This window comes from Lonchura striata, chromosome Z (genome assembly GCF_046129695.1).
Source record: "Lonchura striata isolate bLonStr1 chromosome Z, bLonStr1.mat, whole genome shotgun sequence".
NCBI lineage: Eukaryota > Metazoa > Chordata > Aves > Passeriformes > Estrildidae > Lonchura > Lonchura striata.
Window position 1 is genome coordinate 15,751,009 of NC_134642.1, and position 20,564 is coordinate 15,771,572.

Below are 20,564 nucleotides of genomic sequence, written 5' to 3' on the forward strand. Positions count from 1 at the left end.
CTTGAGACAAAAATCTCATTAGTTATGGACCAAGAAATCTTGCTGTTAAACAGTGATGCTAAGAAATTTGTTTCAACTTTTTTTTATGCTACTCCTTTCCCTGCAACTGGGCGCAGACTAGATCACAGAGAGGGATGTTCACATATCTTGCAGCTCTGTAGTCCATGCTGTAATCTGATTATCAGCAGCTCTCCAAGGAAGCTTTGAAAGTCCTTTTCTGCTTCTGTAAGTCCTGCAATGAGCTCCCTAAGGAAAATGAAGGATGAATACTACTGAAAATCTGCAGTCTGCTTTTTGTGCTGCAGCGTCCGCCACTACGTTAACCCTTCCTATTTCTATCACACTTTTTCAAGAATGTATTCTGTTATCTGAGTTATAATATAATAAAATAATCTTGATTTTATGTTATGCTACTTCGCAGTACGTTAATCACCCAAGTATTTATTTACAACAACAGCAAAGCCACTCACTACAAATTTTGGCAGCAATCATATCTACCTAGTTCTTATTGTAGAGCAACTGTTGAGGTGTGATGTGTGATTTATGCACCAAAAAACAAAAACCAAAAATCAGCTGAGAGTTGGCTCTAGTTAAGCAAACAGAGAGGTACATGCAAAGGTTTGAAGTCTTATGCTGCAGCTACAATACTTCAATTAAGGATAAAAAATGCAACCATAGGCTTCTTTATTGACTCTGAGCTGCAAGCATGGGTCACAGTGTAGAAGTTGATGTGACTTGGCGCATCAATTTGTAAGATGGATGTTGCTCAGGAAAGCTTGACCAAATTTTAGACATGTTCATTTTTAACATTTGCTTTCTAATTTTGGTGGGAGTGAAGACAATGTAAATTGAGTAAGTTTCCATAGGAGTTTTGTTGTTTAAGTGCTATTTATCTTTCTTAAAATGGCTCTTAAAGAGCATGCCTTACTTGATAGTTGCTGATGAGAAAATAGTGTTTGTGTATGTGCCTCAAAGGCTCATGCGCCTGAGCAATCGTATGATGAATTTAGCTACATCTATAAGGAAACTAATGCTGGTTTTCACCCTTTAAGAACCTATCCAGTATTTTCTTTCTTTGAAAAGTCCTATTTTCATAGCAATTATTTTTCAGTTTGATGGCAGCAGGTAAGAAGCATTCCAATGTCCTCACATAACACAAAATAATTTTCATTTGGGTTTGTATTTCTTCCCCCAGTTATAGATGTGCTATAAAATAATCAATATATAACAAAAATTATGCATTTGAATTGTAATACTCAATTGAATACATGAATATAGTCTGCTTCTTAAATAATATTTTTTAAATAATTCATAGTGTTTATTTCTTAAGGCTTGTCTTCTGCAAGCTTAACATCATTTGCTTGTTTCTTCTCTTTTAACTTTACATTTTTCTGGTCAAGTACATATACTGTGTTGGAAATACTGTTGTCTGGTTTACAAGTGAGTATTTTGTACTGCCAATTCTGTTCTGGTAAACTGAAGCAGTTTTTGTGCCTGTACTTGTGTAAAATCAGATCACATTCTTCTTAATAAGGTGTTTCCCCATCTTAAATGATTGCAGAGAGCTTCCTACCTTGATGGCAGCTTTCCTCCCTGAAAGAGGAAATGCTTTTATGAATAGGGAAATACAGGATATTTCTAAATACTGTGCAATCTAATATCTTAAATTTATTATTTACCCTATTGCTCTATAGCAAAGAAAAATTCCCTTTGTGTAAGCACCTATATACAAGACATGTGATGGCATTTAGATGTAGGGAATGGAAAAGTAATTGTTTACCTAAGGAAAATTTTGCCTTCTTACATGTTTTCAGCTCTTGGAATTTCACTGCAGGCTAACATTAGCACACAGCCTTAATTCTGTTCATTTTCTTGGCAACATTTTGATACTGGATGTACATTATTAGAAACAAAGGGCAAAACATGGATTAATAATTAATCCATTACAAGTAATACATATATCCTTAGTAATTCAGTTTTAACCTCTCTGCTTGCTTTTGCTATTGTTTTGAGGACAGGGGGAAAGAGGAAATCATTCAGTACAGCAGAGAATAGTAAAAAGTAAATGCTAGTATTTCCTCATATGGTGATTAAGTGGCTTCAGAAACTTAAGAAATTAAAAGGAAGAGGAGGACTTGCAAAGGTCTTTAATCCTGTCGTGTGGTGCTGCTTTGTAATGGGTTTGTTTGTCTATTGTCTTCCCTTACAGCAAAAATATACAGAAGTGTAACAATTCCTATTGCTTAGGTGTAGTGGACCTGTTGCTCCAAGGAATGGTAGCAGATAAGATTAGCCTCAAATTAGGTACATAGATCCTTGGTGACAAAACATTAAAAATAAACAGCTCCTCCAAATAAGTAAGGTGGGGAAAAGGAAATACAGCACATCTTAAGAAAAAAGCTAGGGAGAGAGCATCTCTTTTAAGAGTCCTCTCCTATAAGAACTTTTCTCAAGATTTTAAATAAGTAAAAGATTAGCTGTATTGCTAAAAAGTGTTATTTTTAGACTTTTTAAGGAAATTAGAGTGGCTGCAGAAGGGACCCTTAAGTTCTGCTCAGATTGAAATAAACAATCTTAAAATCTTAAAAAAATTTTCTTTTTATCTGACTGGGACCGTCCTTCTTCAAATTCAGCTGCTGTCTTCTGGATTATGCATAGAATGATGGAGAAGGGGGACGGTATAAATAAGTAGTGTATTTTCTGTTCTGCAGTTCTTGCAAGAAGATAGATGGTTGTGCTTTAAAGCTCTGTATTGATTTGTTCACTGTGGCTGTGTGTTTATCAGAAATTTGTGGGTACCGGGGCTGAGGAGAGCTCAAAGTATGGTTTAGCTTTCTGGGGAAGCACCCTGTGGGTGGGAATAATCTGAACAAAGAAAGTGCCCCACTGCTAGGACCTTTATGGTGTGCTTTCAGGAGGGCATTGATAATTGAGCTTATTCTGCTCTCAACAATACAAGTGAATATGAAAGCCATTCTTTTGTTACTAAGAACATCAGAATTAGTTTTAGTTTTATTTACACCACATAAGTTCCTACTTAGGACTTGCTTTCTGTGGAGAAACACATGAATCACACTGAAGATGCATTGTTTCAATGACAGTCCTGTTGTGTTGCTTTTCAGAAGCTTAAAGCTTCTTGAATTGCTTTTTTTACCAGAAGTTGGTTTGTTGTGCAAGATGCACTGCCATCTATTTGTCTGTTTGCTCATATGGTGTCTGATAAAAACATACCTTATTTTGCTATTTCTTTATTAACATTCTGCTATCTAACAAGAGATCAACTAAAAGGACTAAAGGTAACATATTTATGGATTCCTATAGAAAGCTGTGGTTTTTGCAGATTATGGTGGACTCCACTGTCCCGGGGTTATAACAGGGTGAGTGTTTCAGATCCATACACCATCTAGGGAACTACAGATTTGATTCTAACTTGACACGTGGTGTGAGATATAGATGGCCCCTTGTTTGTTATTGTTTCAGCTCATGTCAGCGCTGAGATACAGCTCTGGCTGACACACAGTGTGAATGAAGGCTGAGTTTATTTGGATGTGACTGGCAGAAATGAGTCAGCACTGTGGCAGTCATACCACACACGTCCCAGGAGCCTCTTAGCACCTCTGCTTCCTGGCACCCTGTGGCACCACAATGGTGTGCCTCATGCCAGATGCCAGATGCAGGGCTGTCAATTAGAATTTTCAGGGGATAGACATAATTCACTGAGTCCTGGCTCCTTAAGTGAAAAGTTCTTGTGCAGTAAGTTGATCACCACACTTTTCTCTGCACTGGACTCTCCTGCCACTGTACATCTGTTTGAAAAAGATAAGGAGCACGAGCATGAGAAGATGCTGTGAATAATTAATGGAAGTGTTAGTTCACTCTCTCACTGAGAAGGAGGAAGACATTATATGAACTCTATGCTGATTTCAATTACTTGGATTAAATTACAGAGTCCCAGAGCATTAGGAACAGGTTGTTTTAATGTTGATTTGACTAGGCTGCAGAGAGGAACATTCCCTGTGAGGGACAAGTGCATTGCCCCAACTTGTGGTCTCCTCCTTTGGGTGGGTAAGTTCCCTGCAGGTGTCCACATGTAGCAAAATGTTTTTGGCTGCATGCAATGCTGAGGCTGAGTGACACTTGCTTGACAAGCTGATGAGTCTTTCTCTATGAGCTGTTGAGCAGGAAGACTATGGAGATACCCAGCTAGACTGGCTCCATCATACTCTGCTGCACCTGCTGCCAGATGGTCTCCAGCTGCTTCATGCCAGCTCCAAATCACAGTGTTAGCACGGTTTGGTGATTCTGCATGCTCTGCAATGAGAGCCCATATGGCATGTTGTGGGGTATCTGGCAGGTTTTTGCTGCTGTGATATCCTGCCTCCCTCCTGCCAGAATGTGAAGATTTGCAATTCATAGGCTGTGGTGTGGACATATGGTGGCTTTGGAGGCAGGACCAGATAAACATCCTCACCCCTGGAATTAATGTTGAAAGCCTGAGAAGAGATGGTTTGTGGTTTAGTGAGGTGGTAGAAATAATAGTGCTGTTTCTGTGGGATGCTGTGATGGAGTGGGAAGGGACAGCAGCCTGGAGCATGTCTGGAGTTTGTTCCCTGGCCATGCTGAAGCTGTGGGGTTGTGGTCTCCTTAGAAAAGCTGTAATTAGTAGAGCTCCCTTGTATTGCTGAAGGAAGAGAAATGGGCCCATGTTAGTATTGAGGTTGGAGATATTGTCTAACACTTGCAGATAGATGTTGGCAGTGTCGGCTGTAGACAGAGTCCTCTCTTGTAAACTATGGTGGATGAAAAGGAAGAGCCTGGCCCTTGCAATATTGTCTCCTTGCCTCTACAGTTTCCCACTTTCATTGTGGAAAAATATTATAATTTCTCTGTTCATGTAAGGTTGATACCACAGTACCAACCATATTTGTAGTTAAAAAAAAGGAAGAGGTAGTGGGATTTGGGCATTATTGAGGGGGGAAGGTAGCATTTATGGCTATATGAAGACAAAGCTGATCTGCTGGAGCTTTCTCAGGTAAAGATACATCCTCAGCCGAGGTTACAGTAACATGAGCAAATGCTGCTAGACAAAAGTATTTGCCCTTGAACTTGGCAACTGTTCCATATCGTTGCCCTTCTGTCATGTCAGCTTTATAGTTGGTCTGGTTATGTATAGCATCTCAGACCTAAAATCAGAGGAGGAGACAGACTTGATATTTGACTGTCTGCCTCTAAATATGTTTCATGCTTGTGCCATTATACATGCAATGTCACTGAAGACTAAATACTTGGACACTTTATAGAAGAGTTAGACTTTTCTATTTATCAGAATTTGTGCCTTAAAATCCTTACAGTTTGTCTTATATATAAAGTCCAAACAAGATCACAGTCCATTTCATAAACTGTTTGTAAACATCCTTGATTGGTTTGTTCATCTCAACCTTCAAGTTTATCTACCTGTAAATTCTCTTTGAATAAGTTAATTAATTTGAAATTATTGGGATCTGCATATGTGTTTTTCCAACTGTTGTTCAACTTTTAATGTTTAAATATAGACTGGAAAGGATACAGTGTTTTGTACTGCCCCATTGAGTGAACAGTAATGGACAGTTTATACATTATGCTGTGGAGAGGAAGGTAGAACTGCTTCTCATCCCAGGCAGAACAATTCCAGGGTTGTCAGTTCTGGGAGGCCACAGGTATACTACAGCTGGGATGCATGCATCGTCCCCAAGATGCATTCTTTCCTCTCCCAACTTTTTTGAAGCCTTGTCATTTGTTTTTCACGCTGGATTTCAGTCTTTGTCAGAGCAGATGAAAATGCTGCTCAGCACACATTTAATTTCCCTCTTGAAGACTGAACTATTTTAAGCTGTTTCATCCCTCCTGCTTTTCCACAAGAAAAATATGGATAGCCCAGTTTCATCCCTTGGGCTCCCTGTCACAGCAAGCATTAAAACCCATAGCAATACCATACTGGTTTGAATTCATGTACTTTTATGTGACTCATTATTCACTGGCATAAATAAAAGGGAGTGTCTTCTACATCACCCATTAGGAATTTCAGGTATTAAAAAAAGTTGTTTTTTCTACCATGGATTGCTTTTCTTTTTCTAGTTGATTTTTTTTTTTTCTCTAATGTAAACAGAAATGAGTTTCTGAGTTGCAGCACCATGCAGTCTTCTGAAGGTGGCTTTTTTCCCTTCTGTAAGCTAACATGATGACAATGATGTTGTCAGGAATGATTTTCAAAAGAGATGGGTGGTCTGAGAATGCTTGCAGGGTATGGGGTGCCTTGCAGCACTGTGTGATGGGTGTCATCCAAACATGCTCTTGCACATTAGACAAGGGCCACCAAGTCATCAGACTGTATGGACGGGATGTCCTCCTTATTACAAGTGACAAAAGTGTCCCAACTCTGGTTCACAGAATCCATACAAAGATTTCCTTTTCTAATGAGTGGTGATCCTCATAGAAGGAATATAGGGCTGCCACTGCCATTAGAGCTGCCACTTCTGGCTGGCAGTGAGTCTGCTGCCCTCTGAGAACAGGCATGGTTATCAAAAGTCCACTAGGCTGACCTGATGTCTTTTGGGATACTTTGGAGGGCTGGGTGCAACTTCTGGCCTGTGTTAGAGAAAGCTGCTTGTGCTTGCAGGTAAGTTCTGTTTTGTCTTAACTGCTTGACAAGAATAACTAGAACTGAAGTTTACCTTCCCACAAATTAGCTAGTTGTTAGAGCCAAGCTTGGTTATACTAAAAAAAAAAAAGAATGTACCTTACCCCATTTTGTAAGATTGTTCTTGTAAATGACTTTTTAGTAAGATGCTATTCATGACCAGGATCTTCCACATGGTGACTATACATGAAAGGGTAAAAAAAGGGCAAAGTAAAATGAGCTGGCATTGTATTGCCTATGAGCTGGGAGAGAAGATTATAGTTCATAAAATCACAGATTGTGGTTTGAATCTGAATCTGAAAAAGCTGAATCTGCACTGATTTTGACCAAGTCCTGCAATGCAAGAATTTGGTGGCAGTAAAATTTGTGAAACATCAGTTTAAAATAAGAAAAACTTTCGTGGGTAGGTATTGACAGCCTGGGACTTCCTGACCCACAAGGCAGCAGAAGCAGCTGGCATCAGCAGGGTCAGAAAGAGGCTAGTTAAATTCACAGGCAATTTATATGAATATTAAAATTACATACTAAGGACATTAGTTTGTCCTTAGTAGGTAATTTTAAATATTCATATAAATATTCTAAATCAAATAATTGTTGGTGCTTGGAGAATACAGAAACATGGATTCATCATAAGGCACTTGAACGCTCCTTAAAAAATAAATGCTGTTGCTACTATTGAAAACAATATAGTCTGGATGAATCATTTATCTGACCCTACAGAATGCTGGTTATGTTTGTGTCTGCTGGGTACTATTTTGAAATCTTTTTGTGTTGGTTTTTTTTTTTTTAGTTTTTATAGAGATGGGGTATCTCTAGTCTATAACCTTCTTAAATTAAAACACCTTATCTCAGTGTTTCCATACCGGTGTACAAAACCATATAAACTTTCTATCAACTTTTGAAAATTCTTTACAAATACATTTCCTACACTTTAGCTGTTTCTTTTTCCTTTCCCAGCAAGTCACTGAGTGGCTTGTGTAGAATGGCTGATTTCTCTTCTGAATCCTCCAGACACAACTGGATAATTCCATGTGGTAGGAACCTAAAACCCAGGTAGACCATTTCTGCTATTGCTAGCAAATGTGGCAAAGCAATACTTGCAGAAATTCAGAAAAAATGTGGGATATTTCAAATAGCCAGAAGGACCCAGTATTTTTGAAATATTATCACATATATCCATTTTCTGGGGCATTTTCTGTATTGAAAGCTGCCCAGTAAAGCCCCATTCCTGTACAGTGGGTAAGTGGCTTGGGAGAGTGAAGCAGAGGCTCAGGAGATGATAAGACAATTTTCAAGTATGTAGAAGAAAACCCCTCAGACCCCTATGTTACTGAAGGTTGTACATTTATCCTCTGCTTGCAGCAATAACAAGGTGGGCAAACAAGCTAATGCAAGCCTGCTTAAGGCAGGGGCTGGGGGAGAAGACAATTGAGGGAATCCCCATGAAACTGTCTTATATTTATTTCCAACACAGCTTGAGAACTGGAGCCTGGCATGGCATTAGCTCAAACTTTGGGGTTCAAAAGCAACAAAGCTTTGCGTTGGGTCTGATATTTTGTTGTTGTTTTTGTCAGAAGGGAAGCATTTGGCCTGGGTAGGAGCACTCTGGCTGTTCTTTTGTCAGCTTGCTGACTCAGGTCCCAGAGTTTCTGAGCCATCACTCTCTTCTTAACAGAGCTTAGCTCAGCTTTTGCCTGGAGCTCTGCTGTAAAGAAAGACCTTTTTACAGACCACTGCCATTAGTGGAGGGAGTGAAGAAGGCAGGCAGGTAAATTCATGCTGACCGTAGCCATATCTTTTTAATTAACTTGCTTGTTGGAAGGATTTACAAGGCTTCTTTTGCTCTCATCATACTGCAGATTCTGCACAAAAAAAAAAAAAAAAAAAAAAAAAAAAGAAAAAAAAAAAAAGAAAAAAAAACCCCAACCAAACAACCACCACACCATCCAACACATAATGACATAATGAGAGGTGAGTTTTTTTGATTGACTGCTTAAATATTGTCCAAAATAAATTACCTGTCATACTGCATATAGTAAGAATTGTTTCTGTCTTTTGATGGAGAGACTGAACCACAACTGACTGCTGCCTGAGAGATGCTGCAGGAAACAATGGTCCCAGGGATTTTTAGTTCTTCATTTTAGGGTGGCCTAGCTGCTGATTTATTTTGTTCAGTTAGTGAGACTTGAACAGCAGCTTGCATTACTTTGTTTGTGATTTGGATGAAACATTATAAAGACATTTGCTCTAGAAAGCATATGAATGGGTGAATTGTTACATGATTAAATAATTAAGTGAAATTTTAAATCATTCACAGTTTACCCTTATCTCAACACTGATCACTCCATGTCTGACCTGAAAAAAAAAATCCTTATCTGCCTGCATTCTTATTTGGTTTTTGCTTTTAATTCTAAAGTAGCATATATATAAAAAATAAAGTATTTTTCCCTTATAAATGTTGCCTTTCAATTTATTGGCCACTCATTTTGATAAACATAAAGATAAGAAGAACACAGCCAAGGCAGGGGTAAGATTGAAAAGAAAGTATCACTGAGATACAGTCATTATCCCAGGATAGATACCAACCACAGAGCAACTCCCCACATACTTTCTCTTTTGCTGTTGTTGGCTTCAGACCTTGCTTCATTTAAATTGCACCTGGCATACTTAGTACACGTAGGTTGCAGATATTCCTGTTTCCTGTAGAGAATCACAAATTTGAAAAGTGCTTGCCACTCTAGCTGAGCAGGAGGGATTCCCACTGCCAATTTCTTCTTGCAGCTAGAGAAATTACCATTTGTGTTTTCAGATGAGTTTTGCATATATCTTGCCTTTTGTTTGCAAATGATATCAGTGTCTTGCAGAATGAAACTGGGCAAGTTCTACTGCCAGGACGACCCACATGTGAGAGCAAAGTCTCAGGTAGAAGTCTTGTTGCACTGATGTATAGCAGGAATGGAGCAGTACCAGTTCTTCTTGAGTATTGCATCTCATGGGTCAACTTGCTCTGTCAAACCCTTCTACCCGACTATTTAATCACCACTTTGCACTTGCTGGATAGGATTGCAGAGCTGGTTTTTCTCCTGAAACCATTCCCTGACTATATTCATTTGAACAATTGGGAGCCTGTACCTTCAAATCCGTCACAGTTCTGATCTACAGAACTCCCACTTGGAATCTAGATCTTAAACAACAGAATTGTATTGTGTGAGCCATAATCACCCTGTGAGTAGTTCAAATTATGGTGCTGAACTGGAGCTTTTTTGGAGAGGTTGAGGTGACTGTTTGCTCTTAAGAGTCAGTGTGTGCCATGAGAAAAAAGAAGTTACATATGCATCTACTTAGCCTAAAGCCTCCTTGCCTGGGAAGCCAGAATCTGTTTCCTTGAATCCCACAAACCAGTGTGTGCCCATCACTATTTCCACATGTGACCTCAGCCCTGGACAGGAGGACTTTCAGGATTGTTTTTCTGGGTTAAGAGCTGAGTTAGATTTCTCTTCTAGAAATTACTGTGTTGCCAACATGCTGTTCTACAGCTGCTCTTAGACCAAACCTCAGCCATTTTCTGTCTTAAGTGTCTCCTACAAACATCAGACTGAAGTGCGAGTCTGGATCTTCTGCAAGCTTGTGCCTCTAGAGGCTTCTGCATTTCTGCAGATCTGCTGTGTGGATGCCAGAACTGATCTATACCTACTCAGATACTTCTGGTGCAGAAACACCAGAATAGGTGTCAGTGACCTAGCAAGACACAGCACAAAAGAGGAGCAAGGTTCTTTTCCCTTGTGACTAGGACAGGATTAGGACATAGGCTTCATGTTCTCCCTAAGAAATCACCATTCTGGAAAAACCTGTAAAAGCTGAGGTGTCATGAATGTTTGTAGAAACTGAGGATCATGTGTGTTTAAGGTTTTGCTATTGAACCTCAGGGCAGAAGAGAGTTTGAATATCTAATGCAAAACACTTTTAACAACTGCTTCATTGAGCAATAACTCTTCATACAGCTAGTCTCTGCTTGTTTTGCATTTGCCCTAGGATCTGTAAATCACAGTATTCACAGGCAAGCATGGGTTGAGCATGTAAAAACACATAGGCAAAGAGTTGAAGACTTGGGAATGGATTATACAAGCTCCTCTACTAATTTTCTTGTGTAAGATGTCTCTGCCAGAGAATATGCTTTGCTGTAGAGGAGACTAAGTTTTCTTCCTCTCTGTGTTCTAGCTGGTCTCTGGTATTTTTATGCGCCTCACCCACATGAGAGACTTGTGTCCAAATGCAGCTTCTGGGGTGTGTGCAACTGGGGAATTACATGTGGCACCATTCTAAAAATGATCCATGTATGTGTTGATGCAATTTCAGGAATACAGTTCCCCATGTATAGCTCAAAGCACATTTTAACAAAATTCCCTTCTTCCATGAGTTTGCTGAGCCAGATCAAATTTTCTCTGTATTTAAAGGGCTGTTTAATAGGTAGCTTTTCAATTCCTGCTACATTTAATATCAAACAAACAAACAAAAAGCAAAACAAAAAACCCTACCATACCAAAAAATACAGAAGTCAATTACTTCACTTAGCTATGAAATTATTAGGTCCTATATTTTCCTTTCTTTTTTTCATTTTCTTCTAGCTGTTGGACTAAATTTGCTTCCTGAATTATTTTATTAATCCTCACTTAAGCTCAGAAGCAGCAAGTGAGTTTGCTTGAGGTACTTGAGCCTGCATAGCTTTGAAATTGGCAGAAGCATACTCACAAGGCATTGTATCAGGTCAATTGCATCTTTTCAAGCCACAAAACAATGGAGATCTCAATATCTCAAGCCTTGTTTAGATTTTCAGCACTGTTTTTATTAACTCTGTGTCAATTCTCACCTCAATTACATTTATTTCTTGCTATGAGGAAGCTCTCCTCACTTGTCCCTGTGAATGGTGACTGTAACAGGTTTTACTTTTAAACCCATCATGAGGCACGCCACAGTCGGGCCTCTTTTTTGTGGTTGACTCACTCATGTTTGGGACTGCACTGCACCTAGAAGAGATGTGTCCTCCCCCGAGGATCCCCTCCCACCCCTCTGTCCATACCCATCCCTGGGTGCATGCTATGCTCTCAGGTCTCCCCTTGTACAGTGCATATAATGAAAGCAGGGAAGCATACCTGTTGTTACAGTGCTACCAAGACAGCACAGAGCTATGCTGAACAAATTAGAAGTGAGTGAATAAATTCAGTTTTCTTTACTCTTGGTTACAATGATAGAGATAGATACCTTGCTATGTGCAGCCCGTCCTGAGACAGCGGCTGTCCTGAGCTTCAGGAGACATCCTGAATTTCACACGGAGGCTGATAATAACTTTTCAGTAAGCATTCACTGGGACTAAGTAAAAATTGCCTGTCTTCACCTTAAATCATAACTTTATATCCTTATAGCAAGAAGACATGGGAGTGATGCTTTAAAATCTCTCTGTTTGAAAGGAAGTCGTTAATATTTTCCTACAAGCTCACAGATTTAAAACTTCTGTCCCAGCTGCAAACTCTGTTAGCAACATGTTTTTCTTTTTTTTTTTCTTTTTTTTTTTTCTTTGCCATATTTCATTGTTTCAGAAATTTTATAATTATCATTAGGCCTGGAATCTTGTGATGGGCCTCTTTTGATTAAGGCCTGTGTTGGATTCCTGCCTTATATTGCCATTCATAGCCTTTCACTTATACAATCTTTACAGCAGCTTCATGCTCTGCCCTTCACTGAACAAGATGTGGTAAACATCAGTGTATAAGGCAGAGCTAGGGAAGGAGAAATTGCAATGAAGCTCTTTCTGCATTCTTGGAAAATTTATATCAGGATTGTACTTAAAATGAAGGTATTTGTGTTGTTGAAGGAGAAAGCAAGGCTGTATTAACTTGTATGATGGAGCTCTATCACATTTTAAAGACAGCCAGCTTCTCTATCAGTCAGTGTATCTCTGACTCAAATTCACATGGTGCCAGCCCTCATTAATTTCTTGATTTTCTTTTACTTTGCTAATCTGCTTAGCTTTTAAATACTTTTCTGCACATAGTGTCAAAGATAAATCAAATATAATTGGAAAAATGTGACTAGTTTCTTGAGGAGTTGTCAACCCAAGTCAGATGGGGGTCAGCAAAGCAACATGTTCTTTATATGCCTAAGCTCCACCTATCTGAGTCAACAAAATAAAATGCTGTTTGGACTGTAGAAAACTCAAAGCAGACTCAGGAAGAGGCATCTCCGCAGCCCCAGATGAGTCAGATTTTCTGCCCTGAAGATGAGAGTTGTGATCAGGCTGCCCCCTGCACTGAAGCTGGGCAGGGAAGAAGGAACTGAGCCTTGCTGCAGAGCCAACAATTCTGGCTTTGCCGAGCCAGCCAGCAAACCACAGAACTGCTGCTGGTTTGGCTTCTGCCTCTCATTTGGCTTCATCTCAGCAGCCACCCACCCAAGAAGACAGTGCCCTTTTTTGTACCTGCAGCCTGAGCTTTAGGCAAATGCTGCTTATTGGTTCAATCTCCCATGTGTGGGTTGGAAGAAAATGCAACACCCAGAGAACCCGTTGCTGCTGGAACTTGCAGTGGAGAGGTCTTGAAGTCAGATGAGCACCACTCCTGACAGCATCCATGCCACCCTGCTGGCTTCCAGTAGCTCTTGGTGTCCAGGTTTGTCAGGCAGAGATGCCTGCTCTGGCTGCATCTGAGGGTTCTACCCACACCTCCCCAGGGGCACATCTGAGCACAGAAATTGCTCACTGGTACAGTGCTTCTGTAGGTGCTCTTCACCTAAAAAATCCTCTAACCCTGCCTTTGTAAGATGTTGGATAATCTAAAACTTTATACACATGCCTGCAAATGAGGAACCTGCGGTGGTACAGGGGAGTTTAGAGACCAGCTGCAAAAAAGTTGAGGACAGGACATGAAAATCAAGGCCAATTGCAGATTCAGATAGTTGCATCCTCACTAATGACAGATCCAGAGGTTGTCAGAGAGCCACGGTTCAGCTACAGTCACTTGGACACCCTTGGGGTTTGTGATAGCTAGGATGCTGATTTGAGAGGAGCATGCTAGTGCTGGGCTGAAGTTTTTATTAAAGATGAGACTTTAAACAGACAGAAATGCCTACTGCTTAATGTACCTAACTTCTTAAAACAACCTGTTTTTAACTGCTTTTTACTTGTTTGTTGCAGGTTGCATGTCTGGTTGGACTTGATGCATGGCATTTGCATGACTCCAAAAAACCTAGCAGTGGATGTGTCACTGAGCAAACATGGCCTACCCAGCAAACACTAACGGCAGCGCTGCAGGTAACTGAACGGGAACACTTTCCCCCTTTGGATTATTAATTAAAAGAATTCTTACATTGTGCAAGCAGGAAAAGGAAGTAATGGCAGTTTAAATACTGAAAAAATAGTTTCCTGGTAGATCAGAGACCATCTGTTCTGCCCCCAACCACCCCAATAATCTTTTAAATATTTATAGTATGCAAAATAGTTTGGGAAGACCTAAGGGTTGGCACTCCATCATTCAGCATGCATTGTCCTCCTCTGCTTTCAAGGACCTACTGGGGCTTACTCTAGACTCTGGGAGGGCTTTTCTGCAAATCAGGAGGCTGTTACACTGAGTCTGTAATAGTTTGTGAGATTAACCAGCTCTTAATGCATCATATCCCCAGCCCTTCCTGGTTACCCTTACTAATCAGTCAAATTCTTGTTTCTTACTTCTACACAAAGCTTAAAACCATTTCTCAAGCAATAACGTGAAGAGGTGTTCACTTTTTTGTTATTTTTAAGGAGTTCCTGAACTATCTGTTTTGGTTGTGTGATACTCTGTGATATGGGTTGCTTGGCATGTTCAAAGGTTGCTCAGGAGGGCTGGCAGGTCAGGAGGGGGCAGAAATTGCAGAACTACTGATAACAGCACAGCAGCAGTGCTCCTCCTGCGGTTATGTCAATATTTTCCTCTTCTGATCACTGCACAAACATAGTTTTAGCCCACTAAAGCTGAGGCTGTCACAGTAGGATTACACAGAAAATGTCAAGTGCATGGCAGGAGCTTGTGAGTTACTCACTGTGCTCACTGTAGAATTATTCTAATTAGACCATGGGATTAAAACATTTTGTGTGCAGGATATTAGAAATATGGAGTGCCACTATGTGCAGTTTTGTGCAAAACAAGAAGTCTTTTTTAAAGGCTAGTGAAAGTTCAGTTAAGTCTTTGGAATTACTATTATCTGTTGATGATTTAAGGCTAAATTTACCAATGTTGTTAAATCTTGAGACTGCTGAAATAAGATATTTCTATTCCCTTCTCCCATGCCCATTTTATATAATTAGGAGTATATTCTTTAAGATAGAAACCATATCCTTTTGTAACCTTCAGTAATCCTTTTGAGAAGGTAGACTGCAAAACCTCTGGTGTGTGACTTAACTGTAGCTGTTTGCTGCCTAAACACCCCCATGTAACTTGACTTTTTTTTGTAATACACCTTTAACTTAAGTCATGCAGAAAAATTTCCTCTGCTTACAAGGAAAGAAAAATTGTGCATGGAGTGTTACTGATTACTAATCTTTTTTTCTCCCTGCAGTAGAATTGTCTATTGAAAAAGTTGGTGGGCTGATGTGTAAGTCTAAAAGAAACTAAATGCTTGTACTATTATTGCAAAATGAAGTTTTAATTTCAGGATTATTATGCAAACAAACAAGGCTTCTTGCAGGATAAAGCTGTTTGTTCCCTTCTTGCAGGATAAAGTTGTTTGTTCCCTTATTCGTAGAAAGACGCTGTAATAAAAAACAAGTATTTAATTCAGAACAAAATTGGACAACATTTTGCAGATACTGTCAGGACTTGTTGGCTTTGCAAACCCTTGAGGCCAGTGTTCTAACATGCAGATATGTACGCCCGTTTCTCCAAATAGTTCATAATAGACAAAATATTGGGTGGCAAATACCTGTGATTTGTTGTGCTGCTGTGCTGCCTGGGAGAGAATGCCTTTGGATGAGCAGGAACTGATCTGGGCGTTGGAGGTATTGAAGCAAGCTTCTTAATTGCATGGAGCGCTACGAGTGGAAAGACAAACTTCAGGGGTGGTGTTTTCTGCGCCCTCTGAATCAATCAGCAGCAGGAAAAAGAACTAGAAAGACTTGTTAGGGACTACTAAACCACATTTACGTTACTTGAATATTTTGGCAAGTCTGACCACATGTTCAGCTTCATTCAAGTATGAAGTGACTAAGAAGCAAGCAGTGGTTTCCTTTGGTTAACTCGAGAATGTGAGTACTTGCACTATCAAATAATTATGCCTATGTGCCATTTCGGTAATTTTTTTGCAGTGTATAAGCCTATGTGGACTACTGCTGCTGCAGATGAAATTTGTAAAGGAATGCTTGAATTTGGAACTTGTTTCCAGGAAAGGATCTAGCTATTTTGCATTTGCATAGAGATTTTTTTAAAGGGATATTTATGGGAAGTAGATTTGCTGTAAATATTTTAGTGAGAGTGTATAGGAGATAAACTACAAAGCAAGTGATGACTTTATCATGAAAGTACCTATCATTAGTTTCACTGTCTCTTGCCTATCTCAGTAAAGACATTAGCCTTAAATGTGATGAATAAATGACAGTCTGTGATTTATGCTTCAGTACTGTTTGTCAATAGTTTTGTTTGCTGCTGACTTCAAAATTTTATAACTCTGTTCACAATTTCATTGCACAGAGGTCTCGTAGTGAACTGTATTTTTTTGGGCTGCAAGCTTACTTATTCTTTATTATCCAGTTTGGGAGGTTTTTTTCTTACTGATGTTGGACTAGGCTGTCAAAGTTGTACTGTCTGCTCAGAAAAGACCTGAATAAATTGGTGCTTGCAGAAAAATTTGCTATATTTTATGAAGTGCTGGATAGTGCTTAGTTATAGGTTCTGGATAACTGTTTAGTCTTCACTTGAGGCATGTGAGCTCACTGCTCAGTCCAGTAAACTAAACCAGAGTTAAGGAGTGTAGAACAAGTCCAGAGCATGGTGTGCAGTCATCCAAGAAGCTGCCTCAGGAGCTGGGAAATACCTTCAGTCTGTGGGGAGCTATTGGGAGTCTGCAGTTGGTTTGGTACATGATACAAATTAATTTCTTTTTGCATAGTACAAGAAAAAATAAATTAGGTGATTGTTTCTCTAAATAGTATTAGTGTCTCCATTAACTGCTGGGTGAAACTTCCAGTAATTGTTAGCTTCTGTGCTTGCTAGGACTGATGCATAATTCATCTATTTAATGAGGCTTTGCTAACATTTCTATAATGATATCTGTAGAAATGTCTTCCAGTCAGCTACGAAAAGCACAATGAACAATGAACAAGCAGAAAACTTACAGGGCAGTTTGGAAATAGCTCCAAATGGATTTTCATTCCTTTCACTAACAACCTCTTTGTGAAAACTTTCTTTTCAAAACAGATGTTCTGAAAGGCACTGCATGGAATAAACTTCCAGTCTAATTCTGTTTATTCTGATGTGGAAAAGAAGGAAACAGCAAAACAAACATAGGAGACTGATTTAGAAAAGATAAAGGATTAAAAACTGGTTTTGTCACTAACTATAACAAAAAAAATTTTTTATTTGACTTCCCTAAGCACCTCATTTTCTATATCCAGAGACTGAAGAATTGTTAGTCGCTCCTTAACAGACATAAAAAAGCACTTCCAGTTTTTTTGAGTAGGATGAGCTGCAGGGGTCAGTATAGCAAGGCTGTTGCACAAACCCTTTCTTTACTTTTGCTGTACAGCAAATGCATATTATTTTCTGTATGTAGGGTCAGAGATTTCCCTGCTCTTTTCTGTTTCCTCCCTTTTGTCTTTACCTTCTCGTCAATCTAGTGTATGGATTTATGTTTCTGTGCCTTCCCACTCCATTTTTAACTTGCTTTTCTACATACAGAAGCACAGCATCCTGCACATGTTCATTTCAGCTGCTTATTTGCATGTTTAACTCTGCTCCATGCTTTAGAGTCCAGCACAATTCTTAAAGTGGTGACATTGTAGCACCTGAACATCATTTTTACTGTTAGTCTCCTTGCACCTGTAAAACAAGGAACTGCTGCTGTGATAGCCAGTCTGCAGCTGTCAAGTGTATTTGCTCCCAGTGTATTCTTTTCACTCACAGCTGATCTGGGCATCCACCTCCATTCCTTGCAGCAAGCCAGGGCTGTGGGACCACAGGTGGTTTGATGAGAGAGATACAAATGATATCTGGACCGCTGTTTCCTCTGCAGCAGCCTGGCATCCTCTAGTTATTTTATATGTGCGCAGTTACACTGGAGCACCCTGTGGGCTTCTGGTCAGATTTTCTTTGTATCTGAGCAATTTTCTTAACTCCTACATGAAGTTATAATTATACACCAGTTAGGCAGAGAATGAGGCCATCACTAAAAGCTGCTGCCTGAATTAATGTTGTTTGAGATACTAACATCAGCATGACTCAAAGACCAAATGTTTAATAAATGTATTTTCCATCTGCTGGTATATAAATGCTTAAGCAACTGTTGAAAAGTATTATGAAAACCCCAGTTAACTTATTAACCCTTTTAATTGAGGCCAGTAAATAGAACATTTACTTAGAGTAAATGTTTTTATCACACACATCCTCTGCATTGATTTGTAACAACTCTTACCAAAGATTTGTAGACACACTTTTCTTTCAGTTACTGTATTATTTGACTTACCGTCTCTCCTCTGATTCCATTTTCCTCATTCATTTTAGGTAATATGCACAGAATTTTGCATTATTTCTAGCCTCATAATGTAAATATAGTCTAGGCAGAAAGTGTACACCTGAACATTACCACTGTTACACTGTTACTTTAGCAGAATTCTTCACTACTTCTTCACTTTAGCACCATTCTTCATTACAGACCATCCATCTGGGAACTTACAGACCTAAATGAGTTACCAGTTGAAAGTGCTGGTTGCCAGGTAGTAGCCCATCTGCTGGAGCCTTTGCTCCTGAGTAGTGAGGTGCCTGCCCCAGGAGCCCAGCTGCCAGTCGCTCTCACTGCCTCCTGCGCAGTGGCTGTCACTGCGGCATGGCTGCAGTGCTGCTGACACACCAAGCTCTGCACTCAGCGGCCTCTGAGTTTACTTTATTCAGCAGATGCAAGTGACCAGGATTCAGGAGAGTTTGTCTTTTTACCTAATCAGTCATGCAAGGACAATTTGTTTGAGTCAGGACTGTGTGATGACAGACTATCTAAACGTGTTCCTCCCCTAGCATGCTCCCTGCTCCAAACCTGTTTCCAGTAATTTTCAGAATTAATGGAGATGGGTGTATGCCAAAGTGTGTGTTTTAGTAGCTGGTGAAAGGCTCTTGCCGTCAAGAGAGCCTGCTCCATTGGCCTGCAGTCTTGAGCTTTCGGGATGGGCATATAGCTGTCACTGGGATCCAGCTCCTGCCTCACCCACAAGCGGTCCTGTGAGTCACTCTGGTGGTGCCCAGTATTAAAAGACAAGCTAGGGTGGGACCATGAAATCTATGGGAAGAAGGGTGAGTGAGGCTTCAGTGATTTCACATAATCTCTATCACAAGTCATATCAACATTTTTATCAGTATGCTGTAGTACATTCACTGATGCCAGATCTGCCTTAAGGACAGATGGCTGGAGTAGAAGCATGTGATCTCACAGTGAATGTTGTCTTTTTACTTGAATTAATAACTGCTTCTGCAACTGCTAGTTGATTACTGTAATACAAGGGTGTATTTGCCTCTGCAGTAGAACACTTAAAAATTCACTGACTTACATTTGCCCAACTTAAAGACCTTTATGAGACTGCAGAGGGCCAGGGACCACCCATCTTTTACTCAGGACTTGCTGTCCAAAGAATGTGCTACAGGTCTGATTTTGGGTGCTAGTGGAAAGGCAGGGATCAGGAAGAAGTTAGAATAAGTTAAATATAGTGTCATTGGAAGTTTGGCGACATAGGAGTCCGCTCTGGATAGTCCAGTCCTTAGAAATGGAAATTGCATGAGGTGGGAAAGAGATGGTCCATGACACAAAATAATGATATGCTGATGCTCTGCAGGAGGACAAAGCTGCCTTGAAAAAAAGAATATGTTTAATTGATCTGTCTTTTTGTCAGAGATTACTGCAGCTGTTGTTCTGGATTACCTTCTGCAGCTGCTCAGATTCTTATATCTCACCTAGGCAGAGGACTGTGTTCATTCTCTCTGACGAAGGCTTGCTCATGGAGCAATGCAGGCTTTCCTTCTCTGGCTGTTGTGATGCACTTGTGTGGCAGCACATGACGTTCTCATGTGGCCTGCTGCTGCTCCCTGTGGAAATACATGCCCTTTACACCCTGGGAGGAAGCTAAGGGTGCTCATCTTGTATTTTAAAGTTTTCTAGGGACTCATCAGGCATGTATTGCTATTTGTGGTACCATGCAGCCTTCCTGCACTGGAGATCAACAGTGATAAAACCCCCAAGTTCTCATGGTGGAAGTCATGGCTTTGCACTGTCTCGTGGCAGCTGGGGTGAGGGTAAGAGCAAGCACCAGAAACAGGACAGGCACATGTCACAGGAAAAACACCAAGAATAAACTTTTTCCAGACCTGAAAAATTACTCTCTCTTCATTATCTGCTTTTCCCCACTTACACACAACTCAGTAATTTTTTCCCCAAACTATTCTACAGTATTCCTCACTTCCCAGATTCTTCTGCAGAAAGCAGTTAATGAATAATGTATATAAATCTCTTCCCTGTGGGAAGGGAAGATATTTTGTTCCTTTTTAAAATATATGGTCCCTCAGAAAAATTACTTGGATGGAAATAACCTGATGGTAGTTGCTTGTCTTTCTGTTTGTAAGCACATGAGTGCTTGCATTTAGGCATGTTCCTTACAAAAGGGTTACTACTG

The 20,564-nt window shown here is 40.0% G+C and overlaps 1 protein-coding gene across 1 annotated transcript in view; it reads left to right on the forward strand.

Moving 5' to 3' along the window:
• The window catches only part of KANK1 (KN motif and ankyrin repeat domains 1), a 126,804-nt gene that overhangs the window by 62,910 nt on the left and 43,330 nt on the right, over window positions 1-20,564 (forward strand). Inside the window, exon 3 of the mRNA XM_021531744.3 lies at window positions 13,863-13,979. Within this exon, the coding sequence (XP_021387419.2) occupies window positions 13,943-13,979 (37 nt within the window). The 5' untranslated portion in view covers window positions 13,863-13,942. The remainder of the gene's footprint in view (window positions 1-13,862; window positions 13,980-20,564) is intronic.